Genomic DNA, 9,229 nt, shown 5'->3' with positions numbered 1-9,229 from the left:
TCCGGTGAGAATCTTTTATTTTTTAATAAAGATCTTTTTTTCTTTTTCTTTCTAGAATTAAATACAATATATAACTCTTGTTATTATCCCATTCACCAATTTTTCTGAAAATAATGTATAACAACGACTTGAAAAATTCTATTAATAAATTTCAAGCTATATTTCGTTCGTTTTTTTTTTTTTTTTTTTTTTTGTGGGGACTAGAGGGCCAAGATCTTAATTATTATACAATCTAAATACAGTCTAGTATTAGTACCCGCGCGAGCAGATGATATTAAAAGACACTAATCTATGTTACATTGTGATGCGGCTTGTTTGAGTGCATTGTAACACTTAAAGTTACTTGGGAAAAAGTTAACAGGTATCATATTCGTTCATTCTGTGATGATAACCTGTCATAAAATCTACCAATTTGGCATATATTTGTACTTGAATGGAAGAAGAATAAACATTATTCTTCAGATTCTACAAAATTTCACTTCGATATTTCCTACCTCTTCAGAGATTTTGGATCCATATTTTCTACTTTGTTACCTGGTACCATGGCAAAGTTAGAACCTCCTGAAGGAGGTAGCTTCTTAGATGGCTTGGAGGTTCGTGTTGCATTTGGAGCAGTTTGGAAACAATCATTATCTGAGCTTAGTGGTGGGCAGAGATCTCTACTTGCACTCTCTCTCATTCTGGCTTTGCTTCTTTTCAAGCCAGCCCCACTTTATATCCTGGACGAGGTACTGAGAATTTCTTAAAGTAACATGCTCTGAGATTTATTCAATGAAGAAAGAGTATTTGATCATTAATCATATGACTTCTCATAAGATGCTAAGTAATGTCAGTGACAAGCTCCAGATTCCTAAAGTGTGTGCTGCATATTACTATTTTGGCAGAGTACATTATGTAGTTTTATGGCAGTGGCCAGTGGCTATTATGATGCAATTAATGAAGGAATTTGTATCTGTGAATTGTAGGAAAACATCTTTTGTTGCTGTGATAGAAACATTTATTTGAAAAAACAACTGAAAGCACCAATGTGATGTTCATTCGTTTTCCTCTTGTATATTTTTAATTGCAAGAAGCATAGAGCAGAAGAAGCTAAGATTGACAAGGTTGGCTCATAAGGCATGTGTTGTCATCCATCCGTTCTATATTTGAGATAATATTTGATGTTTATCAAACTAGAAATTCATAGTTCCACTGGAACATTCGAAGTACTTGATACCGGTCTATTAATAATATTATTCCACATAACTTCCAAAAATTCCAAAATTTTGAATTCACCCTCTCTGACATGGGCAGTGAGGATTCTAATAGCTAACATCAACTTGTTTGAGATTGAGGCATAGTTGCTGTTGCTACAACAAAATACATATTTAATTTGATATTTACTCTGTCGAATATTCCATGAATAACCTGAAAATTTTCTTCCACCACTACTGCTATTATACAAAAAGTTAAATCAGCATCTCCTCCTTTGTACCTGTCAAATGGTGTCACATAAAAGTGGGATGGAGTTAGTATTTAAGGCTAGAGACTGCGGTAAAATGAAGTTTCCTTTGAAGTCCATCTGCATGACCTATTCACTTGAAATTTTAAGAACTGCATATTTATGTACTGAATTTTAAATATGCATAATCAATATTGATCTATTGATAATTAGATTTGCCGAACCTTATGACCGATTCTTTCTTACCTACCTACAAACTTTGTTAGTAATTTGCATCTTTCACCTGTGTTGCTTGGCAGGTTGATGCAGCTCTTGACTTAAGTCACACACAGAACATCGGAAGAATGATCAAGAGTCATTTTCCACATTCTCAGGTTCACTAGTTTATCATGATTGAATTTTGACATATGCTATGTGATCTTTTGAGAATTTTTTTTGGTCTGGAGAGGAACAAATAACGTCAGTGACTTTTCTAGAAAAGTTAATTGTTTTACAGTTGTGAATGTTCATAACATGATTATCTAGTGGCTAACAATTGAAGAGAACTCCGGCATAAATAGTTGTCGGATGAAAAATGTGAACTGTTGTGCAGCTTTTGCTAACCTTCATTTTTTGATTTTGTTATTTTGGATTCTGCAGTTTATTGTTGTATCCTTGAAAGAGGGTATGTTTAACAATGCCAATGTTCTCTTCCGAACAAAATTTGTGGATGGCGTCTCAACAGTGCAGAGAACAGTTGCAGCTAAAAACAAGTGATTTCACGAAATGGTGACTGTAATTTTGCTTGCAGTAAATTCAGTTTCATGTTAGGTTTCTGTTCAAAGTTCTCTTTATGATGTATAAATGCTCCTATTTGCTCTTATATGTTTCTGCACTTTATTTGCAGATGCTCGGGGGCATGTGTATAAGTTCTGGTTTCCCTCCAATGTGTAGTAAATCTCACCCCAATACATTCTAATTATCTTGTCTAACACCTTCCTTTTCCTGCATAAGTAGCATCTGCGACTACTTTTTGGCTTATTTCTGTATTATTTAATTTTGCCGGGGGCATTTTATTTGTGTAAGAACTATTAGCTTGGTGCAGTAAGCCCATAACTCCTCGTTGTGACTTGAGCATAACATGCTAGTGCTATCAAAATGCACACATGCTCTACGCCTTGGAATATTGCAGCATAATTAGCTTGCAGAAATTAGAAGTCAATTGTAGTATTGTATCTGGTCATGAAAGTGTTATGAGGTAATTTAGTTGTTTGTAGGTTAGTTGCTGCAAACTTCCTAGCAAAGAAACCACTGAGTACGTCTTTTAAGGGTAAACTGGCATCTGTTGTATGGTCAGCTTTAGCAGAGGCTATAGGAAATAAGTTTTCAGATTCCCTACCTGAGAATGATGTTGCAGTGGCAGAATACCAGAGGCATGAACTAGACCTATATAATCATTTGAGTTGTGACATAGGTTCGAAGACATGTCAATAAAATTAGTGGATACCTGGAAGAGAAGAGTTTCTATTTTGTGCCTTTGAAAAGACTAACTGGAATGATAAAAGGGGTAGAGAAGTGATACTGGAGTGATGTGTTAGATGCCTTCTTTGATGAAAGACAAGTTCTGCATAATGGCTGAAAGACCTGTAATGTTCTAATGGAGTGAATACTGAGTCTTTAAAGTCTTTAACATATTTACAAATGGAAGTTGCACCTATGCAAATATAAAGATAGATGTGAGGCCATTCAAGGTACAAAATGATCACATTCGATAGAAAAGTTTAATTTGCACACATTGAATAAACTAGAAGGTCGTCAAAGATGATTTGATCATATCTTACATCGACCTCTAGATGTACTTGTTTGTAGGTGTGAGATCTTGGTGATCGAAGGTATTAAAAGAGAGGAGTTATATACGATTATAGGGAAGGATGTAAGTTCAAAAGACGTATCTCTTGGTATCCTTGCAGACATAGGAGAAAACACGGAACAATGGAAAAATAAATAATTATATACATGTTAGCATGTGTGTCTTAGGTTTGACATTTCTTAGGAGTTTTTTAATTTTATTAGAGATTTACAGGTCAGTAAAATATATAGTGAACTTTTTGTCTTTTGTTTGTACATTTTTAATTGTGTTATATAATATTGAATTAGGAAGAATTTAAATGGAGTAATATGAACGATGAAAATTTATTTAGCTGATCCCTACTTAATTAGGAAGGTTCAATTATTGTTATTGTAGAACCATAACTTGAGGATAAAATTGTATATGTAAATACATTTTGCAAGACTGATGTGTTTGTGCTTTTGATGCAATGGCTATTTATTCAACTATATATTATTTTCTTTTTTTGGGACAAATATGTAAAAGACTTGGCTGAAACCTTATTCTTTTTAGCCAAACTAATTTTTCTAATGTAATTCCAACTGTATATTGCTTTTCATTTCTTATTTAAATGCAATGCCTATTTTTCAACTATGCGTATTTTTAAAAAATTTCTGGCCAGATAAAAACCTAGGTAAAACTTCATTATTTTAGTCAATTTAATTTTTAGCCTAAATAGTAGAGTTCCAATCATATTTTTACAAATTCGACCAAAAAAAGATGATCCAAAAAATTAAATAATTCAACAAATTAAGAATACATATTTCTTTTTTAAAAATAATCCGTGGCAGTGCTTAGCTTTCACCTCCATAAGATGAGACTGGTTAGAAAGTTAAATTCTAGGAAAGGGTTTCGAATTGTTAATGTAATACATACAAGGGTAAATAAGATGACATAAAATTTATCTGTGCTCGAAATAAAACGTAACAAGTTTAGAAAGTGCTCCCTCCGTCCCAATTATATAGGATTGACCTATTTGGGGAGTTAACCAACTCTTTCTATTTATACAGAGAGCGTACTTATCTATTCTGCCTATAAATTAATGAGAGTTGCTAAATGATCATACCAATTTGACTCAAATTTGACCACACTTATGTAAAAATCACTATAACCTTTATTGTACAATTTTAAATTAAGATAACCTTTGAGAAGAAAAGATAAAAATGATATTAAGTAAGCATAAATTATTAAATTTGACCTAAATAATCATATGAGTTTACTCCATTTGGGCCATTATGGTCAAAATAGTGTGGCCAAAAAACCTTATTGTAAATTAATATGCATAGGCATACAAAGTCGGTTTACAGCTAGGAGCACTTTATAAGTATGCGTATACAGTGAGACTTTGGTGGCTACCGCGTTACCAATATCTATTTACTACAATGATATTGCTGGCCAAACTGATACGATAATAACCCATGATTGCTAAGAAGTTCGAAAGAACTATATACGTATTAATTGTTTAATCATTGACTTGAGCATCATTGACCCAATTAAGAAGTGTTTAATTATTGGTAACCCACGAAGAACCCAAAAGGTTAATGACATTGAATGCAACCATATCTGAAAGACTGGAACAACATCATACTCGTATCTCTGGGCTAGCAGGAATGGATAGCTACTACCAGTAATTATAGTTTGGACTTTTAATGTTTAAGTCAGCAATGGATATATCAAGGCATTCGCACGTGGGAGGATTTTCTTACCCCAATTAACCATTTAGCAGTAACTTTTAAAAGATCTACAAAATGTACTGGAATGCAAATTAAATTAGTATTCAACGAAAGAAGAACTCTAAATTGATAAATAGGCATGCTTATGGTTTAGTTTGATAAATATGAACTTTCTTCATCACCATATTCCTTTAAACTTCTATTATATGAAGGGACTTTTCATTAATTATCATAGTTTCTTCTGAAAAGAAAAACTTTATATGACCTTCTATTCTGTCAAAGGAAATAGTTTAATTGTCATGAAAACTCCCTTAACCTACATACTCGTTATTATTAATTTTCTTCTTGGTAAAATATATACTGGGAATGAGGAGAGGGTATGTATAATGTCAAGCCAGGTAATTTTGTCACAAAATATTTATATAATATTAATAAATGAGACTACTTGTAAAATCTTTAAAATAATTAGACTACTCATTGAGTTCATCTACTAGTAAGGGCAAGAAAACAAAGGGGGCCTCCCCTGTTCTGCTAATGTTACCACTTTTGGGTCATTTGACTTTATGAGGGCAGAACTTTTTTGATAATTTAAATTTAATTGGGCGGTTTTCAACTACATTCCTTTCAAAATGGAAGTCAGCAGCTTGACCTTTTCTTTGTGTCCTAATAAAAATTGTTCATTTTAATTTAGTGATTAAGGCCAGTTGGGCCGTCCTCCAGATATGGCGGCAAACAAAATCTGTTGAGAAATTAGGAAACTTGTTATGACACCTTCATTATGACAAATGGTAGAAACGTGTTAATTAAAAGAAAAATGTATACTACAGTACAGGTTACGTAAATTCATAATAATGATTGGCCTCGCTTCCAATTGAAGGGCGTTGCTCCATCTGTATTTAAGATCCTCAATCATTCTTTGACAGTATATTTGCAAGAAACATATACTTGTATATGACTTTTTTTTTATTCGAGTGCACCGTCATATTTGATTCATTTGATAGAAATTACAAGAATCTCTTTCTTTATGGTTATTTTCTTTCTGTCTTTCTTTTTTTAAATATTTCTCAGGGTCCATTCATCAACTGTCAACTGAAATTTTGACTTTTTAGTGGAAATCAAACTATATAAACCAAGTCGTAGTTAGTTGTTTCATGCATTAGCTATCATACACAAATTAAAGTGAAAGAGAGAGCAAACACACTGCAAAAAAGAAAAGGAGATAAAGATGGGAAGCTATAAGACAACGCTAAACAATGGTGAAACCTTACCCATCATAGGAATGGGTACTTATTCGGGCGAAAACGATAGAGAAACAACTGAGAGAGCCATTAGAGCTGCGCTCAAGGTAAGTGAACATTTAGTTTCATCATTTCATTAAGGATTTATGTTATATACACTGATAGGCAGTGAAATTTTTATACCATCAGTCCAATTTTAACATGTTATAGTATGTTTTGTGCATGAAAATTGATTTGGGCCGCTGTTTTTATCTGTACGTGTAGATGGGGTACAGGCATTTTGATACAGCAAAAATATATGGTTCTGAGCCGGCTGTTGGAAATGCATTAAGACGAGCAATTCGTGATGGTTTAGTTGAGAGGGAAGACATTCATGTCACCTCTAAACTTTGGTCAAGTGATCACCATGATCCTGTTTCTGCACTTCAACAAACCCTACAGTAAGCGCTCATATACATGCTTTTTAATTATTTGTGTTATAAATTACTCCAATAGTGTACTCAAGAAAACTTAACCATCATGCAGCTCAAAGATGAAACAAAATGCGTGGCTTGTGATAGTAATTAGTTATACCATTAATTGTTTTTTTTCCTGCAGGAGGTTAGGGATGGAGTACGTAGACATGTATTTGGTGCATTGGCCAGTGGCTTTGAAGCCATGGGTGGATTATCCTGTTCCCACTGAAGAAGACTTTGAGGAATTTGACATGGAGAATACTTGGTCTGGCATGGAGAGGTTCTTAGAGATGGGTTTGTGTAAGTCCATTGGAGTAAGCAATTTCTCATCCAGAAAGATTGAAGAGCTGCTAGATTTTACTTGTGTCACTCCCGCTGTCAATCAGGTATATATATATATATATATTGCAGCATAATACGCTTTGATGGGTTCGACCTTCAAGTTTTTTAATAATGAACTTATTATACTTTTGAAAGTATGCATTTAAATTTAATATTTGAATATATATCGTTATGATAACAGTCAATTATATATTTGCATTTTTCTTGTCATAAGTCATAACTTATAAAAAAGGAAGGGAAGAAAGACCTAAACAATCCCACCACTAGCTCCAGCCCTTGTCTTGTATGCATCAAAATTAAACACTCGTGTACGTTTGAGATTCCATAATTCTGACATTGAAAGAAAATTACATCACAGCTTTAACCACAGCATATAGATTTATGTAAACGGCTGACTTCAACAGCTAGCCATGCATGCTGACTATTGACCAAATAAATATATATCTTCTTAATTAGCGTTGACAAATCATGATTCTTTAATAACTTTTTTCTGGTTATAATATCCCATTATCAGCGTATGACTAATAATATTTGATAATATCAGGTGGAAATGCATCCAATGTGGAGACAGAGAAAACTAAGGTCAATATGTGGGGAGTATGGGATTCATATAAGTGCATATTCACCTTTAGGTGGACCGGGAAATGCCTGGGGAACTACTGCTGTGGTTGATCATCCTATCATCCAATCTATTGCCATCAAGCATAACGCAACTCCAGCTCAGGTAGAAAATAATGGACTTCAAATTATATACACCGTACCATCAATGTAAATATTTTTTACATAATCATGTTACCTTTACCTATTGTAATAGGTAACTTGTCTTAATCTCACGCAACCTTTTTCAAAAATTCCTTACACATATTAAACGTCTCTTTTTAAAATTACGAATTGCATATTTTAAAATAGTATAAGCTTTTTTTTTTTCCACTCTGGGCTGAATATAACTTAAAATCAAAATAATGACGTTGCATGCCTTCTCTCTCTTTTTGCTTCTTCTATATGTCTGAAAACAAAGGCACACACGCACACATATAAATTATGAAGCTAGACCGCAATAAATTACGCTGACACTGTTCAATATGAATATTTTTACTTATTAGGTAGCACTGAGATGGGGGCTGTCCCAAGGATCAAGTGTTATAGTGAAGAGCTTCAATCCACGGAGAATGAAGGAGAATATGGGTGCTCTTGATTTAACATTGGACGATTGGGATTTACTTGAAATAGAGAAAATGGAAGAAAGGAAGATTATGAGGGCTGAGTATCTAGCCAATGATACTACAAGTCCATACAAGACCATTGAGGAGCTTTGGGATGACGAGATATAATTTATTATTTAATTCTCTATTTGTCATTGGCATATTGTGGCTTAAATCTACAAAAATTAAAAATAAGAATGTCAATGTACTTGCAAGTTGCTTATATTGATAGAATAGAAAGGATGTCTTTCTAAGTATATCCCTTGGTCTGGAAAGCACAAATCTTGAAAAATTAAGGGAATAGTCATGTTACATTTAATCCACATGGAACTTGACATTAGTTCATCCGTAAATTTTCGCAGTTTCCTCGATTCTATGACTAAAAGAAATGACAGATTATACGACACTCAAGACTGCCCCATAAGCAATTAAAAGTGGAACACACGAACAATCATAACTCCTTCTTCAACCACCACCCAAACCCCCCCCCCTCCCCCCCCCCCCCCCACAACCCAACCAAAATATTACATTTGGAGTATATTTGCTGTGTAAATCAGTCTAATTAATTGTTATTGCTATGATGCATGATATATCCAATTACTAGATGGATATATATATATGAGAAGAAAAACATAATTTTGATTGTTTAGTGACAAAAGTTATCCATCGCTAATTTCTATTTTTTTTCTTTGTAGAAATATCAAATGTTAAAGGCTATGTGGGACAAGTTTAGTGATAATAACTTCAAAGGTTGAAGTCATTAAATTTAAATCTTGGACCTGTTTAATTTCTTTTGTGCTTTGCATTGTGTTATTTTGAAGCAGTACATTGAAAATGGAAAAATAAAAAGCAACACTCTTTGAGCATAAGCTTCAAAATTAACTGGTAGTGGTAAAAGCTAGTTCAGTGTATATGATCTCAATTGTCATGATCTAGTTGCATTATATTATTGTTGACTTTGGGATGAGTTGGTTGCGTATTTGAATATTACTAATTAGAAAGTCCAAGGAG

General features: G+C 33.5%; 2 protein-coding genes across 2 annotated transcripts; both read left to right on the top strand.

The window, feature by feature from the left end:
* The first annotated feature begins 313 nt into the window (after positions 1-313).
* Positions 314-2,657, top strand: LOC132631705 (structural maintenance of chromosomes protein 2-1-like). The gene is made up of 5 exons (XM_060347383.1): positions 314-361; positions 503-728; positions 1,741-1,815; positions 2,081-2,246; positions 2,328-2,657. The coding sequence occupies exons 2-4, from the start codon at positions 543-545 to the stop codon at positions 2,195-2,197; spliced, it is 378 nt and encodes a 125-aa protein (XP_060203366.1). The 5' UTR covers positions 314-361; positions 503-542; the 3' UTR covers positions 2,198-2,246; positions 2,328-2,657.
* A 3,327-nt stretch (positions 2,658-5,984) lies between these two features.
* Positions 5,985-8,475, top strand: LOC132633977 (NADPH-dependent aldo-keto reductase, chloroplastic-like). The gene is made up of 5 exons (XM_060350319.1): positions 5,985-6,326; positions 6,484-6,659; positions 6,817-7,060; positions 7,561-7,740; positions 8,120-8,475. The coding sequence occupies exons 1-5, from the start codon at positions 6,207-6,209 to the stop codon at positions 8,345-8,347; spliced, it is 948 nt and encodes a 315-aa protein (XP_060206302.1). The 5' UTR covers positions 5,985-6,206; the 3' UTR covers positions 8,348-8,475.
* Positions 8,476-9,229: the final 754 nt, after the last annotated feature.

This window comes from Lycium barbarum, chromosome 3 (genome assembly GCF_019175385.1).
Source record: "Lycium barbarum isolate Lr01 chromosome 3, ASM1917538v2, whole genome shotgun sequence".
NCBI lineage: Eukaryota > Viridiplantae > Streptophyta > Magnoliopsida > Solanales > Solanaceae > Lycium > Lycium barbarum.
This window is presented reverse-complemented; position numbering and strand designations above follow the sequence as displayed.

What these genes read in the sequence shown, in the direction of transcription:
- LOC132633977 (XM_060350319.1), top strand. Translation starts at nt 6,207, where the DNA reads ATGGGAAGCTATAAGACAACGCTAAACAATGGTGAAACCTTACCCATC. An exon ending in CCATTAGAGCTGCGCTCAAG is followed by an intron (nt 6,327 to 6,483) that starts GTAAGTGAACAT and finishes CTGTACGTGTAG; the next exon opens with ATGGGGTACAGGCATTTTGA. An exon ending in GCACTTCAACAAACCCTACA is followed by an intron (nt 6,660 to 6,816) that starts GTAAGCGCTCAT and finishes TTTTTCCTGCAG; the next exon opens with GAGGTTAGGGATGGAGTACG.
- LOC132631705 (XM_060347383.1), top strand. Translation starts at nt 543, where the DNA reads ATGGCAAAGTTAGAACCTCCTGAAGGAGGTAGCTTCTTAGATGGCTTG. An exon ending in CACTTTATATCCTGGACGAG is followed by an intron (nt 729 to 1,740) that starts GTACTGAGAATT and finishes GTTGCTTGGCAG; the next exon opens with GTTGATGCAGCTCTTGACTT. An exon ending in GTCATTTTCCACATTCTCAG is followed by an intron (nt 1,816 to 2,080) that starts GTTCACTAGTTT and finishes TGGATTCTGCAG; the next exon opens with TTTATTGTTGTATCCTTGAA.